This window comes from Corvus cornix, chromosome 2 (genome assembly GCF_000738735.6).
Source record: "Corvus cornix cornix isolate S_Up_H32 chromosome 2, ASM73873v5, whole genome shotgun sequence".
Classification (NCBI taxonomy): Eukaryota; Metazoa; Chordata; class Aves; order Passeriformes; family Corvidae; genus Corvus; species Corvus cornix.
Genome location: NC_046333.1, coordinates 89,195,689 through 89,217,096, shown reverse-complemented (window position 1 = coordinate 89,217,096; position 21,408 = coordinate 89,195,689). Strand labels below are relative to the sequence as shown.

At 41.2% G+C, this 21,408-nt stretch overlaps 1 protein-coding gene and 1 long non-coding RNA gene across 2 annotated transcripts; one reads left to right on the top strand and one right to left on the bottom strand.

Annotated features, from left to right (window-relative positions):
* Window positions 1-3,536: 3,536 nt before the first annotated feature.
* Window positions 3,537-10,763, bottom strand: NDUFS6 (NADH:ubiquinone oxidoreductase subunit S6). The gene is made up of 4 exons (XM_039548413.1): window positions 10,589-10,763; window positions 9,500-9,553; window positions 5,523-5,645; window positions 3,537-3,683 (listed from the first exon to the last, which is right to left on the bottom strand). Exons 1-4 carry the CDS (start codon window positions 10,733-10,735, stop codon window positions 3,618-3,620), a joined length of 390 nt encoding a protein of 129 aa, XP_039404347.1. The 5' UTR covers window positions 10,736-10,763; the 3' UTR covers window positions 3,537-3,617.
* Window positions 10,764-10,819: 56 nt separating this feature from the next.
* On the top strand, window positions 10,820-20,936 carry LOC120409654. The gene is made up of 2 exons (XR_005601392.1): window positions 10,820-10,882; window positions 15,919-20,936. It is a non-coding gene; the product is annotated as an uncharacterized LOC120409654 (long non-coding RNA).
* Window positions 20,937-21,408: the final 472 nt, after the last annotated feature.

Here is a 21,408-nt window from a genome sequence, read left to right as displayed (position 1 = left end):
GCTGACAGACATGTAATTATCCAGGTCATGCCTTTTACCCCCTTTGAATGCTGGCACGTTAGCCATTTTTGTGCTCTTTCTCCACCATTTCAAAGCTTATAAAAAAATCAGCATTAATGATCCAGGATGCTCATTGGACAGCCCTGTTGAAACTCATTATCTGAGCATGCCAATTTAAAAATGGCTAAATTTAGCCAGTACTAAAGAGCAACCCCTTGAGTACCTATTACTGGAAATTATTGCATTGACTTCCTATTATACAATTACATAATATAATACATACATCTTTTAATTTGCCAATCTTTTTACATCACTTCACAATTACACCACATCCTTCTCACATTAGACCAATACATCTGCTTGATTCTAAAGTAATTCAGTGCTCCATATTGGCCTTAGTTATGCTTACTATCAGTGTCCTGTTTTCCTTTTCCTTCAACCATTTACAATGTACATATTACTTAACTTTACAGCTCTACTAGCTGCCCACTGAATATGGAGGTAAGTCTTTAATCCATGTGGCCTAATTTAGTACTTGCTCTAAACTAACAAGTATCATCTCTCAAAACAATGTATACCACTAGCAAGGAACACAGTAAACACTGCCAACAATGTGGATATTACAAAAGCGAACATTTCTACTGCTATTACAGCATGCTGTATTTTGTCTGATACTTGCAAGACCCTTAAATAAAAAGAGCAAGTATTAATGGCAGGTCAGAGAAGAAGAAATTTAGGGATACTATTTGTTGATTTGGAGAAGCCTTTTACAAGAGCAACTTCAGAGCACAAGCAGATGCCATACGACTGAAAAAACTTAGAAAAAGTGCTTTTGCATATTGTGCCATAGTCATAGTACTGGTTTGTGCTCTTGTAAATAGAACTTGCCTTGTAAATACACTTTAGTTAATTTTTAATTAGAGGACAGAGAGCTACCAAGTAATGTGGGGAAAAGGATGGATGGTCCTTACCTATTTTGGAAGTTTAAATACATCATGATTTTCACCAACCTTAATGTATGCAGCAATAAAGGGAAAAAAGCCTATCTGGTTTTACTAGGTAAAGGCAAGATAAAGTTGTGACCATTATCATGTGTTAGTACTTCACATTTCCATAGTGACAGAGTATAAACTGTGGTTTGTACTCTGCTAATCAGACACTGTAGTTCCAGCCTGGAATGAATTATCTATGAAGAACAAAACAGTGACTGATACAACTTAAGTCTGAAAGTTTTAATTCATACTGCTTTAGAGTCTGAATTTGCAGCCTCAGAACTGTAAAGTTGCTTTGGTACTTACCTGGTTTACTCTACCCTTACTTTGATACTGATGTATCAGCATCAAAATAAGGGTACCCTTACTTTTGATACTTTTAGTGTATCCTCACAGATCCATTTCCACATGCATCTGCTTGAGGCAACCAGCAAAGTAAAAGTTCTTGCTTTTCCCCACTTCTTTTTCCTGCAAATCAAGGGGGCCTTCCCACAGGTGGATGGCATAGTTCAAAGTGCAAGACTTCATATAAACAGTCATTCCCAAGCAGTTACACGAGCCTAGCACACAGGAAACGATAAGAAGCAAAGTCTGAAGTCTCCCTATGGAGATCACCGGAGCGAAGTAGAGGCCTTTGTTTCACTGGTGTCACCAGCTTCACAGCACAAGTACTTCAGGGAGAACATCCAAGAACAGCATTCCATAGTTCAAACCAGTGGGATGGGATTTGTCTGGGTCCTCAGCAGATGCCATGCCAATTTAAACATTGTTAATTTATTATGAGCAGCAGTGATCCAAGCAGATATATTATTCATTGGAACATCAAAGGTCCAAGGAAGGGGACCGCATACAATTATTTGTTTCAGGTCTCTTTGCAGAGATGATTGCACCATGAGAGAATTCTGCCAGCCAAGACACCCTACAAACTGGTAGAGAGCCAGACTAAAATGCAACCAGATTTATGCTTCAAGACAGACACTGCTAGCTCAAACATGAGACTTACAAGAAGACTGTTCATAACATCCCATTTATGCTCAGTTGACAGATACTTTGCATAAGGTCAGATTGCAAATTACTGACTTTCATGGAAGGATCTGCTGGCATCTTTGTATGTGCTCAGGTGCTACTCAAAACACAACATATTAACTTGGCTGCTGCACTAACATTACAAAATTACAACCTTCATAACAGACCCTGCCCTTATTGAAAGTCAGTACTCAGTAACCTACAATGCACAACAACACATAACTCTAACTAGTACTTCCTAAATCTAGGTCATTACAAGGAATAAATTGAAGGCCAGATGATCACTGAAACCAGCAGTAATGAAAAGGAGAAAAAGTGAGGGAAGGAGGAATAAGGGGAAGAGACAGAGAGGTGAAGCTTTTACAGGTGGAGTGAATGAAAAAAGAGGAGGGGTGTCCATGCAATTACTCGCATGCAGTATGGCCTCTAAACACGTGACTTCTACAGAGAGAACCATTCAGACCTTGCTTTAAGCCTGAGTTGGTACAATTTCGTCTATAAATTGACACAAGCAAGTTAAGCAGCTTTATGCCCACATGATTTGGTTCAACTTGATACAACCACATCAATCTAACTACTTAAACAGCAGGTTTAGAATCCTACCCTGTTAAACTTTAGACAAGCAGCAATTACTCCCTGGGACCATGTTCCATCACCAGCATTTAAAAAAAAAAAAAGTAATTTACTAACAACAGACTGAAATGCTTTGTGGAGCAAAGACCAAACCAAACTCAGACCCTTCTGCTGTTTGAAAGTCATGTTCACATGACAGAATGCTACCTAAGTGAAATTAAGCAAGTAGGTAAATATGTCCCTCAACTTGCCTCACACAGCCTAGGTGGATGCTCACAATGTCAAGTTACCTGTATTAAAGGAGCAAAAGCTACCACCTGTAATGGAGCAATGCCTACTTTGAGTCTGGCAAGTCCCAGTTCCTACAGAGGTTTCAAGGGTGTGAATCCCAAGCAGAACCAGATACACTCTCACCCCCCCAAAATGAAGGGCAAATGGTTATGTCCTCACTTTTCACACGTGCCAGCTCAGGTAGTTCTCCAGCTCACACTGATTACCATTCCAGGCACTGGTGGTTTCTTTTAAACAAGTAGCAAGAGCAGCTGCTTAATTCAGGGCTGACAATCTTGCTTCCAGGAGCGACTGTTGTAATGCTGAGTATCGTAATATCTTTGCACTTCCATTTGTGAACCTAGCTATAGATACTGGGCCATGAACCAATTAAGAGTGTCACATACTGACAAAAGACAAAGACCTAGGATAATTAATCACCCAGTAAACAGTTACAGCCCATTCAGTGTTGAAAAGAATACATATCTATCCAGTACAAACTAAAACTGTCTGCAGGCAAACACCACTACCAAGCCTGCAAGAAGTCTGCCAAACATGAAAACTAAATTAAGTACAAAGCAGATATTGTAATACCATTCAGCTCTCAAATACTTGACAAGCTGGGTTTTAAAAATATACAGAGTGGACCTTCCATAGTTAAGATAAACACAAATCTTGGCTTTCTAAATGTATTTTTTATTTATAGTTGAACGTTAACACCTGAACAGAAATCTGCAAGCACACAGGGATAATCTTTCAGTGATGTTTCTGTTTAAACTGAAGTCCACAGTAGCCACATGTTCCAGTCTTTGTCTCTTTGTCCTGCAAAAAGATAAAAATACAACAGCTGCTAGTTTCACTTAAAAAACTTTTAAGAAATTACAATTTTTCTCTTATTTATTTGTGCCATCTTAAAACCGATATATAGCCAAAGTACAGAGTTTAATCTTATTTGAAACACTGGAAGCAAAGATGATGGTATGAGGTTCATGCTTTATTTCTGTATCCTATGCAGCTTGCCTTATGCCAGACTTTCAACTACCAGGCCTAATTTCATCAATGTAAGTTAAAAGTCAAACCAAGTGATATCTCTTCAGCAGTACAAGATCCTTTACCAAACTGGACATCTTAAGCCAGTTCAGTCATATCTGCTCCAATGTTCTGAAAAGATCATTTCACAATTATTTTAATACAGAATAGGATTTGGCACTTCCTAGACAGGAATTTCAGTCAGTAACAGAGTTAGTTGTAGGAAGGAGAAAATTTCAGTAGGAATCCATGAGAAATGCTGAAAGAAAGTGCTTTCTAGAAAAGGAGCAATTACTGCTGTATAAAATTTCATTATTTTCTCAAAAAGATACATGTATTTTTTTAGAATTTTGAAGAGTGACTGACTTGAAGCTGTCATTGAAGTCTTTCCTAACATGACAAAACACAATACAGTTAAATACTCAGGGATCTTCTGTTATTTAGCAACAGAACTACTTCCAGTCATGAAACAAAGTTAAACTCATGGTTCCCCTTAATAAAGGATTAGAATTGAAAAATCCAAACTCCCCTCCATTCCCAAAAGCCTGGATTTCAGTTGTTAGGAGTAGGGAAAAGTAGCTAATCTAATACCATTTGGTTTGCAGACTTTACTTTTCAAGAAATAAATCACAGACAAATTGTAATTTGATTGTAAACACAAAAAAGGTCTCAAAATTCACAAAATATAAAGCATTCTTCAAGAGCTTGGCACAGGTGAAACAAATCATCATAAAGATCAGGAGTGTGCTGCAGAAGTTAAGGTTGATGTCCTTCCTAAGTGTCACAAGACATTTGACCTTGAATAATGTAAAATGAATTACTACAAAGTTCTTACTGTGTTCAAAATAGAAATGCTTATGATTCTAGTTAGAAGTCACAACAACACTGACACGAGAGGACACCAGCTCTTCCCCACCATTCTTTCAGGCATTAGGGAATGTCAAAGTTTTGGAGAGCAAGCAAAGATTTTAAGCATCTGCAATCAGGGTCTACCTGAGAACAGTACCTAAGCAACAGCTGGATCAACTAAGGTTATAGGACAGTAGCTTCAATATTTTTACTCTCGAGAACAAGAATAGACTGGAAATTATCAGTAATGTCAATAGGAGGGTAAGACAACATTTATTCTTCATTCTCTGGCCATGATTGAAATATTCAGTCTTCAGAACTACCAAGATTCCCACAAACTGAAAGAGGGGTTGGTTTTTTTTTGTTTGCCTCCTTTTTTCCCCTGGAACTTGCAAGATTGAAAATAAACTGCATATTCCTAAGAATACTGCAAATGTATGGTCAAACTACATGGTGGCACTTAAATAATTAGAGTAAGAGTTCCAAAATGCAGCAAGGAGCAAGGATGTTAATTTTTGCTCTCAGTGGTTGCTCTTACTACTTCACCTGATTTCTTTTTAAAAAATACTGTCCTACTAAACAAACCAAAATTTCAAAAAGGAATTTCTGTAAATTCAAATGGAAGCCCTCTAATTCTTCTGATTTATATCAGGCACCAAATCAAATGAGCACCTCAGGTGGTTACTCCTTTTATTTTGTTAAACTAACATTCCAAAAACTAGATTATCTTACAAAAAAAGAATGTACAGGCAAAACATGCTATATGCAGAATAATGACATTACCAAGTTTATGTATACTTTAGGATGTCCCAAAGCTCCACCACCACCATCGCAGGATATCACTCTGCTTTCAACTTGACTCACAGGCTGCTCTGCTATCAAATCAATTGCAAAATTCTTGTTGACCTGTAAGAGAAAGAGGGAAGCTTTCAGATACCATTCCCACTCAAACAGAAAGCAACTGCTATTTGCTGCCTCCCGAGGCAGTTCCACTACAGCCATTTTGTGAAGTTCCTGCTTAGTTTTCTTCCCAACTCCTCCACCAACTCTTAGGCTCTGCTATAAGACAGATCAATGAACTATACACTAAACTCTGCAAAACTAACCACTTTCCCCTGAAATACAGGCCACATCAGTGCTCAGGTTTCAGCAGATTCAGCAGCGAGGTGAGCAGGAACAAGTAGACAAGAACAGAAGATATTTAACCAACACTGCATTCTGCTTTAGTGACTACATGATAAAATTGCAGAAGAATCTCTGCTGATAAACTCAAAAATAATAGTGAGACAAGTAAGGTCAGGCATGAGATAAAACAACTGCTGGTAATTTAGAGCCTCTAGCCATATACCTTTTTCTATCACTGCACAGGAATCTCATGAAAACATGAATGTGGTGCATAACAACAGTCAGAAAGACAAATTGTTCAGCACAGAAAAAAACGAAAAACCTCTAAATGCTACTACTCCACTCTGTAAATCCATCATGCACACTTTCTGAATATGCACATCACTGACAAGCAGGACTTCTTCCTAGAGCACACCTGCATGGCCAAGAAAACATATCCACGTCTGGACAGGCTGGTGACACAGCAGGTTGTCCCTCAGCTGGACCTACAGCACTCCAATACTCTCCAAGTCTGCACTGAGCAGACAACTGCTACAATTCAGGGGAAAGTACTCCAGGAGGGGCCACCTTTTTCAAAGGCCACGTTACACACACAAGTATCAAATACTATGCACACCCAAAGGAGGCACTATCTACTGCTCTCTATGTTTAAGGTTCATAAACATGCTGGTATTTGAATAAAGACGAGATTCTTGGGAAAAAGACAGCCACACACCCATTACATAAATCCCTAGGAACTACAGTGGTGTTTTTATATAATCCTGCTACATAACACCTTAGCATCTTTCACAAAGCCTCTCTCATTAAGTCTCCCCAAAATCTGCATTTTTTGGTACAGTAATGGAAAATTCAGATTTGCCAACTAAGAATTTGTCCTTAACAAAAGAAGAGGATAGCTAAAAAAAGTTAACAAAAAATTAGGTTTCGGTATTGAAAGAAATTGGCAACATCAAGAACCTCACTGTCTGGGGCCTGCATCCACAAGTCATGTAATTTCTGCCAAAGAGCAAAGACTTTTACTGCTGCTTCTAATAATGCTCAAAATTGTGCATCCTTCATTTCGTGCTACAGGAGGAGGGAGATAAAATCTTGATACACCTTTGCTTCAAGATTAGAAGCAAGAACTCCACTCATCTCAACATTTCTTAACCACAAAAGGTACTTACGTGAAGAGAGGGAAGCAAAAACTTCCCATCCACTGTATACCTAAGACCTGTCTGTGGTTCAGCCTACCAAACAAGAGACAGTCTAGGAATTCACTGGAAAAAAATGCCATAAAAAACAAAAGAAACAAAAAAACCAAGTGGCTGCAGTTACAACATACCCCTTCAACTAAAGCACAGCAGTACTTAGCACGAAGGGGCTGATTCCCTCATCACATCCAGATGTGTCTTGCTCCAAGCATAAATCAATGGGCTATTTTTTTCCTGCCACAGTGCCAGTTTGACAATTTCGTTTCTTCCTCTTCCCACCTATCCGCCTGTGCCAGTACATGGTCTGGGACACCAAACAGATAAAACCAAACTTGGATTTGATCCAGGTCCAAAGATCTACAGGGAAGGCACTGAGGCGAGTCCTCCTCACATCTTCAGCTGCTGCACCAGCCCAATGAAAGGGTAGAGCTGAAGAGGGAATGGCAGTGTTGAAATAGGTCCTGCTCTACCTCAGGGATTACAGAAGGGCAGGATGACCTGGTTGGACTGTGGCAGATGCAGTTTAGCAGTTGCCATGCTCAGTTTTCTCACAGCTTCTTGCTTTAGGCCCTTGCCAGAGAGCACTAACCCACGGTTCTCCACAGAGAACAATGATTTTAGCTAAAACACATGGATTTCACTAATAACTAGGCTGGCAGAACCGAGGGGACAATAAGCACATGCTCTAGGCCATGTCCCTGGACAAGTGAAGCACGCAGGCCCAGACACCCTGACTGGGGGAGTCCAGAAGTTGCATCCCCAGACAGGAAAGCTGCCATGGCTGGACTGGGCTGATCCCAAGCAGGACTCAACCACCTGGACCACACTGAAGGCAAAGGGAAGATGTGACTGAGAAAGAACAGTCACCAGGAGAGCTTTTGCTTCAGAAACAAGGCAACATTCAGACTACAGACACAGCTGTCAACCCTAATATTGGCAGCTGAAACACACTGTCACATAATGGCAAAGCCCCTAGAGAGAGATCCTATTAATAGACACACATCTTTCAAAGTATTTAACATGCAAATTTTGTCCCAATTTCACCATTAAAACTTAGCGTTAAACCATGCTCAGCAGACTTAGAGCTTGGCTTTTGCTAGAGAAGGAAGAAATGGGCTGAACTGAAAACCCTGGGTGTTCCACGCCACATGGAGTCTGAAATTACCTGATGGCAAAGCACATTGGAGTGACCACTGCCCCGTGGAGAATTAGGCTTAAGGAGCATTTCCTACAAAGTTAGAGAAGTAGCAGAGATGCAGGCAGTACACTTGGGAGAGACCTACTTTGCCAACTATCCTCCCTGAAGTAAGCTAATTCAGCATTTTAAGTGACATTTTCATTTAATTATTTCATGTGTAGAATCCCCATTTTTGTCACACAGCGTGAGTTAAATTGTACCCGTCACACAGTGAGGTAAACTCAACATGAAAACTCGGAAATCAGTGTAATTAGTTCAGGTTAATTTAGGAAGAGAATAATTATATGCAACTACATTAAAAATCTACCACACCTTATATTTAATGTCTCTGCTACACATAAACATTTACATCATTAAGGCACTATTCAAAGGCTCAGGCATTGAGGAATACAATTTAGCTGACACAGTTCTCTTTCTATCCCAAAGACCAGCAGATCCCTCATGGAGCTGTGCTGCTTGATCATTACAGAAAACCTCAGTGCTAAAAGACTTACCAAGAGAGTGGATATGTGAAATTTTAAGCAGCAGCAACAGGGCCACCTTCACAGCACTGCACTTGGATGATGCTGGCATTACTAGACTTTGCATTTGAGGCTTCATTATTTCAGAATGCTCTACGTTTTACTTTTATTTGTTACACCACTTGCAGCAAACGCTTCTCAGGCTCATTAAAAATTCAGTTTGGTAAAGATCGGAATTTTAATGACACAGAAGCAAATTAAGCTTCAAAACACATATGTAAACAGATATATAAACAAATTAACAATTCAGCAGAGTATTTAATTACGTAATTTTTCTCAATGTTAATGCACTAAAAACATACTAAAAATTTATTAAAACACATGCTTGAAACAAAAACTATTTCAAGTTATGCTCAAATGCCTACAACTATAACAACAAATGCAAGCACTTAACAGATGTAGAGCAAGTTGAGTTTTCCAAGTCTATCAAAAGCAGGGAAGTAGACAAAAGCTACTATAAACTGCCTTAAAAAAATTTTCACTGTAGTGACAAAAAAAGCCCCACTGAAACCCACAATCCAAAGCAGTTTGGATTTGGTAGGGGTTTTTCGGTTTTGGTTGGTTGGTTGATCGGTTTTGGTTGTAGGGTTTGGGTTTAGTTATTTTCTTGGTTGTTGGGGTTTTTTTTAATGACAATGAAATTGAAAACACTTCTATCAGGTACAAAGAAAAAAAAAACCACAAACTATCCCCTCCCCCATGAGAAAAAGTAGAATGAGTTACCTCCTTTTGTCGTCCAACAAATCTAACTCTTCTGTAATCCTTCTCGTCATATACCTAGAGTGTAAAATAAACTTGATCTTATTTAAAGAGCAGCAACTATAAACATAGACTTAGAAAATAGATAGCTTGAACTGTTTACTTAGTTTCAAACATTATCACCTTACAAGCATGTAGTATACAGAAGTAGCTTTCATTTCTCTCACACATGAAAATAAATTCCACGTTGGAAAGCAGAAAAGAAAAAGAAACTGGTGGTGTGGGGGGTGGCATGAAAGCAAGTAAACAGAAACCTTAGCTCTGATTGCAGAGGTGAACATAGACGTGTTACTTAAAATGCTATTCCTTGATCTCACACTGATACCTGTCAGGTGGGAAATTCAGGTTTTGTATTTATTTCTATTCAGGTAAATAACCACAGTGCGAGCTTTCCCAGGTTAGCTCCACCAGCCATCCTCTCTCAAATCTCTTCAAGGCACCACACGAGCCTCCCTCGCCCTCATGCTCAGCTTCTCCATTGCAAAAGAGGCACCGTGGAGTTACAAGGCACTGACACAAGGGTGCCTCCGCCTGTCAACTCTTCGGCTGGGTCACAAGCCGGATTCGGAGCAGAAAGCTCAGAAATGGCCAAGGACCCTGAACTTGATTAACAGGGATTTTTTTGTTTTCTTCCGAAACCGCGCGTACCTCCTGCGTACGGATCATGCAGGAGCATGAATTTTCACTGTGCGCACTGAACGGAGACTCACAGAATAAATGAGGTTGGAAAAGACCTCTGAGATCATCAAATCCAGCCAGTGACCGAACGCCCACCGTGTCAAGTGGACCATGGCACTAAGCGCCATATCCAGCCATTTCCTAAACACCTCCAGGGACGGCGACTCCACCACATTCCAATGCCTAACCACCCTTTCTGTGAAGAAATTCCTGCTGATGTCCAACCAAAGCCTCCCCGTTACATCACATCACACCACACCACACCAGCGCGCTGCTCGCGGCCCCGGCGCGATTTCCCTGCAGGCACCGGCGGGACGCGCCCGCCGCCCTCCCCGGGCAGCGGAGGGGCGGCAGCACCGGGCCCCGCGCGCTCACCTGCCCCGTGTGCGTCACCAGCTCGCCGGTGTCGGAGGCCCGCACACCGTAGGGCCGGGCGGCGGCGGCGGCAGCCAGCCCCGGGCGGGAGAGCAGCGGGCGGCTCCGCGGCAGGAGCCAGCGGAAGGTCGCGGCGGGCGCCGCCATCTTCGCGCTGCCCACGTGACTCCCGGTCAGGCGGGCACGGCCCTCGCCCCGCCCCGGTCCCTGCGCGCGCTTCCGGCGGCGGGGCGGACACGTGGCCGCGGGCGGGGATCGGCGCCTTCCGTGAGGCCGCGGGCGGTGAGGGGTGAGGTGAGTGGGCGGCGGGGCGGGTGTCCTCAGCGGGGGGGTGGTGGGGACGCAGCGGCGGGAGAGGAGAAGGGAAGCGGGAGCGTGCGTGTGTCCTGACCGGCGCGCTGTCCCCGCAGGGCGCCGAGCATGCTCTCCCTGCCTGCTCAGGGCCGCCGCCGCGGCCGCCCGCTGCGCTCGCTGTGCTCGCTGGCCCGTGGGGGCGTGCGGCGGGGCCGCCCGCGGTGTCTGGGGGCTGGGCCGCGCCGCCGTGGCGGGCGCCCCGCGGGCTGCTGGCCGTGCGCCGCCGCCCGGGCCGCCGCTGCCGCCGCTGCTGGCCGGGCTGAAGACGAAGACGGCGCTGAGGAGGCGCTGCAAGGACTGCTATTTCGTCCGGCGACGCGGGCGGCTCTACGTGTGCTGCAGGAGCAACCCCCGGCACAAGCAGCGCAAGGGGTAGCGCCGGCCGGGAGCCGCAGGGCGCAGAGCTGGTGCCGGGCCCCGAGCCCCCCGCTGCCGTGTCCCTGTCACCAGGCTGCCCGCGGCCGCCAGGAGCTGCCTGCTGGGGACACGGGTGGCAAAGTGCTGCGTGCGGCAGTGTTCCATCTTAACGCACACCTAGAGCGAGGTGCGATCTTGACGGCCCGCTCCGGAACTTCAGGCCGTGGATGCGGAGAACTGAAGTGGGAAATAACAGCCTTCAGGACCTCTTGTCATCTTAGTCGTGAAGCCTTAAAATCACCGCACTGCTAAATTAGTAAGGGTGAAGCTGGATCACTGGACTCTGAGGTGCATTTGAGTTTAATTAAAGCAAAATGAAAATAAACTCCATTGGTGTTCATTATTACAATATACTGTGGGTTTTTTCTTAAACACTCCTCTGCCCCCCAAGATGTTGATAACAGAACCAAGAGTTTTAAACTCAGGTGGACTCTTGAGTACCAAATGGTATGAATCATGTTACATTGACAGATAATGTTCTAGCTTTTGGCTTGGTTCATAGGTGAGGTAGCAATTTTTTTTAAACTGTTGAGTCATAGCTGACATAATCCCCGGTAGCTTCAGTAATGCCAGTGTAAACCCTTGCTGCTTATCATTGGGTTTGAAGGGTGATGGTGGTATTTTAACCAGTATAAAGTTATAAACACTTTTTAAGGTTTTTGTGTCTTAAGTCCTCACTTAATGATATATTGACCATTCACAGTGTTCACAGCTTTATCTTCCCCACAGAAGTCTTCTCTTGACACTGTACCTGCTATTCTACAGTTTCCCAAATCTGAGCCCAAAGAACCAAGGAATCATGACCTTTTGGGTGGAGATTGTAAACCATTTTGGGTAGAGTCTACATAAAGAAGATCAAAATAGCAATTTCAGATTCCATCTAACTTAAGATTCTGCAAAGCTTTAGGCTTGCTCTCATAGATCGGTTAGGCTTAAGAATATTCTTTTTTTCTTGTGAACCTTGAAACAATTCTCCTAACAGGTGTGGAGTGAATGACTGAGAGCAGTAATGCTTCGGAGGTCATATGGCCAAGCATAATGTTGAATGCAAACTAGTGGATTGGCACCCATTAATTAATCAGAGCCAAAATTGCTTCAGTCCCCAGTGGTGCTTCTTACGCTTCTCTGAGGAACATGGCTCTGCTAGAGGCAGGAGCATTTGATCTTCCTCTGAACTGCAAGTTCTTAGCAAATGGTACCAAACTAAACTTTTGGACAACTGTCCTGTTATAGCTACAAGTTTGCCAGAGTACTGTGAGTACCTTTCTTGAAAGGTGAAATTGGCTGAGCACTGTGTTTGAAGTTGCTGTAACATTGAACAGTATGATGACTTGAAGGCCTTTTCTGCCCAGTTACCATTCCACAACTTTACAATTGCAGTAACTTTTATAATTAATACATTTTTACTCGGTGCTTGTAGACAATGCGAATCTAAACCTGGAAAGCTGTGGCTAAGCAGAGGCAATAATTATTGACTGGTTTTTCATATGTTGGGTGGTTTATCTTTTATCACTGGGAATGTGGGTTTGGAGAGAGAGAGGAGCAGGTTAGTTAACATATGCATCCATCTTAAGGGGGGTTCAAACGAATTCATGGCAATGAGGGGAGAGAGAAAGGGCTAGCTTCATCTAACTAAAGAGGGACAGATTGAATCAAAATGTGTAAGGCTACTCAAAGAACCTTGAAGTAGTGTAAAACTTGCTGTACTTCAAAAGGTTTGATTGAAATTTGGACACTCATGAAAGAGAGCAACTGTTTTCTAAACACCCGCAGCTTGTGCATGAAAATAAAATGTAAGCACAGAAATTTCTTGGAAATATTTTACACCTTTAACATGCCTTGACAGTTAAACATGTTAATCAGTTTAATCTTAGGAACTGAAGATTTTAAAAGCTCTGATTCTCAGTGTTAGTGGTACACATTCCTAGGTGTGTGTTTTGTTCCAGCAGAAGAAAAGGCCTGTGTGCTGTGAACCTCTGTGATACCTTGTGAGGTTAACTATTGGTACACCTGTAAGGTAAACAGTGTATTTATGTCCAGAAAAAAACAGTGATTTCCAGCCCTACCCGCTTTTCTGGTGGATGATAAGGACTGAGCTGTGGATTAGACATGACATGAAGTGAGTGTCTGTTGGTTGGTTGGGTTTTTTAGGAAAGACAGTTGCCAGCTGGTCTTAGTGCCTCTCAAATAGTTCATCCAGCCCCTTGGTTCTGTCAGGAAAAGGCAGCTCACTGGTACAAGACAAATTGTGCTGGTGGGTCACTGGGGAGCAATTCAAACCAGGGCTCTCTTGCCAAGAGCAGTGTCAGATGGTTAAGAGAGACCTGCAAGTGTGAGTTGCCAGGGTGAGGAGCTGCAGTCTGGCCAGACTTTCTGAATTCAGCAATGTGTAGGACCCTAGGACAAGTTCACTCTGCCAGGCTGGTGTCAAATACAGTCTACACTCAGAAAATGAGTGAAATTTAGGGCTAGGATTACTGTGCAGCAGAGGGAGGCACAAATTACTGTTTTCATCTCCCCCTTTAACCTAAGACAAGCTTTTATACAATGCTGACTGAGCAGCTTGTTTCAACAACTTACAATGAGGAAAAATTTTTTCCTTATTAAACCCTTCGAATGTAGGGCTACTGGTCAGAAACTTGAGATTGAAGTAATTTGAACTCAAATGTTTATCATGGGTGTAAACAATTCATATGTCATTGTCTGAACAGTCAGTTTGTGGTACCTGGGGTGGAGTATTCAAAAGAATGGAGCATTCATGGTTCATCACTGAAACAGCATATTTGGTTGTGCTTAATAGATTTTGGAAAGAGGATTATAGGATTAGAAACTAGAAGGCTCTGAATTGTAATTGTACTCTGCTATTGACTTGCTGTATAATCTTGAAAAGGTAATTTTGCCTTTGTCTCAATTTTTCCATCTGTTAGGCAGGAGTACTGGTATCACACACTTGTAAGTACCATTTTTTAGTTGACATCTACAAACTGTTAAGAGAGGTGTTCTAAAAAAAATCAGATTCTATAGCTTTCTGTAATTTGAGTGACTTGAGGAAGGTGACTATAGCTGGGGGTGATGCATGTTTGTTTTAGGTTTGTTTACAGCACCTGCAAAATGAGCAGGTGAAAGAAATAATGTCAGCCAGTAGCCTCATGGTTGGTAGCTAAGGGTTCACAGCCTTCATTACAGACCTTCTGAATGTTGTGCTACCTAAACAGCTGTTGGCAAAGGATAGGGTACACAACAACTACTTAAGTTACCCAGGCCAAAAATTTAGTCCTGAAATACTAAAAATACCAATTCCTTAATTATATGCATTTTCTTTTTTATTTCTCCCTCCTGAAGCTGAACGGGAGGGGAATGATAAGGAGAGCGCAACGAGAACATAAAATGGTGTAGGGGGGAAAATAGTACCCAATAACACAGGTAGAAGAATTCCTACAGTGAAAACTGAAATAAGGCTCAGGCTCCAATTATATTTTCAGTTTTTGGTTTCCTAATTCTTACATGTCTAGGTTACCCCCGCCAGAAAATCTTCATTCTTCTTTAAATCCCCACAGTGGAGTGGGAACGTGACAACTGATGTCTCCTGTGACTGTCTCCATTGTACAGTTATGAAAATCATTTGCAATTGTGAGCGACTGAACTTGCTTAACTCCTTAGAACTGTTCTAGGGAATGAGATTGTCAGATTCCTGATATGCAACAGGTAGAGATGTATTTAGGTCAACTGGAGGATAAATCTTAGAGCTCATGTATAGTAATGACTGTCAGACTTTGTCTGTGGTTGTGTGTATGGGAATTACAGTATTGGTTGCTGAATTCAGGACAATAGCTCTTCAAAAATGACAGGTGAGGGAGAAGTCTTTAGGAATTACAGTACCGAGAAGCTGTGTCTGCTCGGATGGAGGCAGTACACCCTGAGGTTAGCTGACTGACGGGTGACTGTTCCAGATTCTGACACCACCACGGTCTCCCACACTCAGTTAAAATAACAGCTATTTTTGAGTTATGTAGACACAATATTGTTCTTCCAATTATTTCATTAAAAAAAAGAAAAGCACCAGAAAGTGATATTTCAGAGCAATTGCTAATGCTTTTCCCGAGTATTAACAATTGGAATTTTTTCTTTATTTGTAGAGGTAAAGTAGGTGAAATTAAACAAAAAAATAAAAATAAAAATATAAAGCAAAAATGTAAATGCTCTTAAACAATGGAAAAGAAAGTGAGAAGCCGGGCTGCTTTTTTCTCTTTGTTTAACAGTGCAGACACAACATGCTACTGCAGGCACTGTTCAGAGCATCTTCTATGTAACGCCAAGGTCTTCCTGTGGTTTCAGTGAGCTCCATGCACTAAGGAGGTTTCGTTACCAAAGCTGGTTTATGTTTATCGGCAGCATCACCATATTGCAAAGTTCTGAATCAGCAAGGGTGGACACACCCTTGATATACACAGCTGAAAACTATCAAATTATTTTTAAAACTGAAGTTATGGATAAAGCAATCCCACTCAGTTTAATAAAACTGATTATACATTTAAATGCTTGCATTCTTTCTATTACAGCTCACCAGATTATTAATTTGGATCTTGAAATCCACACCTATGAGGGGGCATGCCCTCACCTGTCCAGTCTCCTCTGCTTTCCAGGACTGAATTTAGCTTCCTGTAGGAATAGGTGAACTGCCCATGAAGCTGTTATTGAACTGTCGCACTTTACAGCCCAGTTTATTTAGGTAAGTGGTGGTGTTTTACTTCTATACCTCTGGGAGATAAACTGCAGCAGTTTCGTTATTGCTCTGTATCCCACTTGCAGTGGAGGCAGCAATCTTTATAAGAGCTTTATCACAGTGAAGACACTGAACCTGATCTAAAAATGATGAAAGTTGGTACAGAGAGAATATTGGCACCCAAGATGAAGCTGTCACTTGCTAGAGTTATCCACCTGCCTCCAGAAATGAAAAATTCGCTATTTCGCCTAGAAGTTTGTGCATCAGACTTTGAAATCTGTTGTCTGTAAATATGAATAAAGTGTTGAAAACAAGCAGTATTTTCAAGAAGCCACCTGTGCTCATATGCCACATTGTGCAAAAAGGAATAAAAAGTGAACTTTGTGAAGTCATTTGATCTAAAATAGATTGATTCCATTTAGTGGTTAAAAGTAAGCAAAAAAACAGGCAGGGAGTAATGCAAGCCTCTCTGTTGTACATGATTAAAGATTGGTAATGAGGAGAAGACTTGGAGCAAGCAGTGCCAGAGTTTACACAGTTTTAAAAGGGACTCGTACTAGGAGGCTAGTATTTTAAAAGCAGTGACTGGGATTTCTAAAACAGGTCACTTTCATAGGATCTTCAGGCTTTAGATAAGAACTTTTGCCTCTAGGTTGTGTGCCACATACTTCGGTTTTGCTTTGAACGCTCATCTAGCTATTAAATAACAAGTTGGTTTTATGTCGTCTGGTCATTCATCCTGATCACCAATTGCGTAGTCACAGAAAAAAGAACTTATTTGATGTATTTAAGTGAGTGAAAATACAGTAAATATGAAATGGTAACCTGGGACTTAACCTGTAGGCTGAAGAATTCTGTTCTACCAGAGGTAGGACATGGAATCTAAAACACAGCTGCAGCCAGAGACCACAGCTCTGGAGTTGGGTAGATGAGTAGTGGATAGATGAGCAGCCAGTCACACAACTATGTTACAAAATAGTGTCACTTCACTGGAAAAAAGGTGAGCTTGTTTGCTTTAATTTGTAGTTACCAAATTTTGTTGAGCTTTTCATTCTTAGATTCCTGTATTTTTCCTTCAAAAGGCAGTCACTAAATTTGAGTCACCCTTTCAACCTTTTGTTAAGATAATCAGATTAGTAATCTTTCTCAGTATAAAATGTTTTGTCTAACCTTTGGATATTTCTGTTCCCTGTACCCTCCTCTCATTTCTTTTTAAAATATGGACACAGGAACTATAGGTAGAATCTACCTTAATGATGCTGAGCACTGAGGTTAAAGTGCTCCTGAATTTTGTTCTCAGTAATCTGATTCCTTCATTGGAAGATCACATCATTGCTATGGATTTCTGTAAAGAATTTGTTTGCTGTCTGGTTTTTATGACCTGTAAAGGGTTTACATTGCTTAACACTTCCCCTGTGCTTGACACAGCTCTCTCTTCTACAGGTGTAGCTGCGATGTCTCATTTCTAGATGTATGACTTTGCATTTGAAGGTAACAAAATGAAAATGTTTTCAGTAGATTCAGTGTGTTAAGCAGCATGAACTTCTCCCCATTGCTCCATTATCATTATTACTACTTTGCTGATATTTTTTACCCTGAATTTATCAGTGTTTGATCTATATCACACCTGAATCACTAATTAAAAAAACAGGGTATGTACCACTTCTCTAAATATCCCTGAAACCACAGTGAAAGACATTCACATTTCATGGTGATTCCCATTTGCAGTTGTGTTTTGACATGTTACTCAAGCAGCTGTGAATTCATGTACATATACTAGGATTTTTTTTTTTTTTTTTTAGTTTTGATACATAAGGCATATCATGAGTCTGTTTGAACCACTTTGGTTTTGCTCCTGCGTCTTGTTCACTTGATCATCTGCCCTGCATCCGTGACAGAGAGTTTCCAGGATGCTTTCTTCAGACAAAATCCAGACTCAGAAACAGTTCAGTGTCTAGACTAGTGTAGCTAGTCATACTCTTACATAGAGTATGGCTGGTTCCTTCAGGCCATCCCAGGTGTCCAGTACTACTCCAGCTGGCCTTGCTGTCTCACATTGCTTCATATGATGGCCCTCTGCACACAGCATACATTCTCAGCATTATCCAAAAAAGCACAAACGTGGAAGACTGCAAATCACCCATCTCATTGTCTTGGGCACCTTGAAAAAAGTGCTGTTTTTCAAGGAACTTAAGATATATAATGTGTAATGTTCAAAGAATGGTCAGGAGGAAAAACAGGCAAGGAAAGACAAAAAAAATGTTATGGACGATCCTTTCTGCTGAGTTTCAGGTGCATCCCTTGATACTGCTTGAAAAAGTGAAGAGCAAAACTAAGTGGATCTCATATTAAGGCTCACAGGGAGAGGTGGTGTAGCTGGGTGCCAAGCGTGAATCAGACAATGTCTGTGTGTGGCACAAGCAGCAGGGCAGAGAGCTGTGTTGGCAGGGCCACGAGGTGAAGGCCATTGGTGTTAAGGCCTTTGAAACATTCATCATTTAGGGTCTCCTTAACCATGACCTGGCTGTATTCTCTCCAGGCATGGAAAGGTGCTGCCTATGAGGAGTGTGGTCACAGTCAGCTCTAGGACATTTTGTCTTCAGAATGGTTATCAATGGAAAAAGTTGTGAAGGCGATGTATACACATTACTCCAACTCCTTGCTATTCTGGCAACTACTTAATATTATTTAAATAAATACATTGAATTCTGCATTGAAAATTAAGTGCCTTTTGCTAACATGACTTCAGACAATCTAGAACTTCCCTCTTCTTCCTAATCTTCTTCTAACTCCAGCTTTACATTTATTTATGACTTGTTTATACTCACACCAACATTATCTTTTTTTGTTAAACAGCACTGCTGTTCCTGGAGAATTTATCTGCTTGATACTTATTTCTAGGTAGCTCCCATGTCCTTTCTCAGTCTTTGTTTTCCTAAGCTGAACAAGTCTTTTCATGAAGCAGACTTTTGCTCCTCTCATCATCCTAATAACTCTCTTGTGTAATGTTTGAATTTGTGAGAAAGGGCTTGTAAGGAAGGTAATATATTTTATGAGATCACTGATATTGTTGGAAAAAAACAGGAAAGCTTTTGAGTAGACAAGTCATTCTCACATATGCCAAAGCTTACCAGCTTTTTTTCCAACTGTCTCAATTGTCTTTTAAAAGATATTGCCTCTGCCTACAAGCATTCCCTCTCATGCTTTCTTGGACATTATTGACTACACCATACACCTTTTGAGTTAATCTTTCCTGAAATATTTTATATAATTCTGTCCTCCCAAATATTTTTGGGTTTGTCAGTGTGACAGATGAATGTCTACCTCATGTTTCTTGGAAACATACCTCACCCTACATATTTTAGGATTGCCTTTAAACAACTCACTGGCCATCTGAGTGACTTCAAGGAGTAAGATGCCATGGATACATCCTCCTCAGAGCATGCCCTGTCAGAGGTCTCCCCCTAGAAGAGGGAATAAGGTGGGAGCTGGGATATGGGAAACCTGTGCAATGATTCATGCTTGTGCAAGACAGCTGGTCTAAGGGCTTGGAGAGTCCCTCAAGGACACGCAAGCTGCATTTGTAATACCATTTTGAGTGAAGAGGATTTCCTTCCCAAAAGTCTTGTTCTCAGCTCCAAATAATAGATGATCCTGCCAAAATTATATAAAAATTAGATGTCTTATAAAGATGAATGGTATGCTTTGTAGGATATCAAGTGCATTCCTCTCAAACAGTCTATTTTCAGCAATTTCTTAAGAAATTTTGTGCAGGTTTGTGTATGTGAGGGTTTGACTGGACTCACCAATCTTCCTCTTTTTTTAATAAACCAGCATAAAGTAGAATTTATTTACATAATGCAATGATCCATGAAGGTTACCATAACATCAAGGGACCATATTAACCGCTTGAATGAAATTCATTAGAAATTAACTACCACTTAAATTAATTTTCCCACATTCACAAGGCTGTAATGGTGGAAAAAGGAACCGTCCATCAGCATGTACTGACAGGAGAGCTGTCACTGCTTTTATTTATAGGTGAATACATTAACCCATGAAGCAGCCTTTTCTGGCAAAATCTTGAGCTTCTGTACAAATAAGCTGCTTCAGAAGACTTTTAATAAGTATCCCAGCCTCAGTTAAACAGGAACACATACTGCTTAATGCTTTTTCCACTGGCTATATGTATTGTAGCCTTTTTGTAAGCACAGTAGAAAAATTTGCTGCTAAAAAATTCAAACTTCACACTGTATGTAATGTATTTTCAATGGATAATATTATTGGTTAGATCTAGTTATAGTGATATTGTATTCTCAGTATTGGTAAAACTATACAAAAAAAAGATCATCTATTGGTTCTTCTTCTTTTATAGTTTATTACCTGGTTTGAATTTTTTAACTCTCTTGAAAGTGATTATATGTACAGGTCTCCAAACCATAGGATGAAAGTGAATGAGACTTTTACCCACGTGGGGTCTAGAAATATTTTGGGCAAATTTACTGTAGTGCATTGTGGTAATCATTCACATAAACTACAATGGGAAAGAGCTTTGTGTAACCTGTTGGATGACCATAGTTGCCACAAAATGATACAGCATAAGGGGTGTATCTGTCTTTCATACATGTAAACATCATAGCTGAAATGATCTCAGGACAATCTCCTGTACAGTTTAATCCAAATAATTTGTTTCGTGTGTATTTATTGCTCAAAGCTAAGAGCTACCGTTTACCAATCAACAACATTTTGTATTTTAACAATGAAAGTTCAATAAGAAAGGATTGTTAGCTTTTAAAAAACACTGCCTTATGTATGACCATTAAAATAATTAAATAAAATAAGTTTTGCATCATTTTCTGTTGGGTGCTACCTTACGTAATAAACAGTGGTGACAGAACATCAGATGAGCTTGTATGCCAGCAGTGGTGCTCACTGAAATGCTACAGTCTCACTGCTGTTGAGAAAGAGAAAATACAGAAGTGACAGTGAACCTCACAGCATTCTGAACACTTTCTTGTAAGCTCCTCCATGATTTCCCCAGCAGTGTCAAAGGAAGCTTCACCACACAGTTTCTTATATGGGGAATTTGTGGGACAAGTGGCCTTTGCAGGTATTTCTGTGAATTTACTGCTGTGTTCAGACACTTGACAGGCATAGCAACCATATGAGCTTTTTCTGGGTTACCCAAGTCCCTCAAAGGGAACTAAAGACTGTCCTGATACTCCAGTGATAAAATTGCATGCTCTTACCTTTTATGTCGCCCTCTCTGAACAGATTCTTTTCAACAGCTTCTCAGAGGTATCGAGATGTTACACGCTTAGGGCTA

Excerpts from the sequence above, each read along its gene's own strand:
- NDUFS6 (XM_039548413.1), bottom strand. The coding sequence starts at position 10,735 with ATGGCGGCGCCCGCCGCGACCTTCCGCTGGCTCCTGCCGCGGAGCCGC. Across the intron at positions 5,646-9,499 it reads TTGTTGGACGACAAAAGGAG|GTCAACAAGAATTTTGCAAT; the intron begins GTAACTCATTCT and ends TTTCTCTTACAG. Across the intron at positions 3,684-5,522 it reads CTAAAGTATACATAAACTTG|GACAAAGAGACAAAGACTGG; the intron begins GTAATGTCATTA and ends ATCTTTTTGCAG.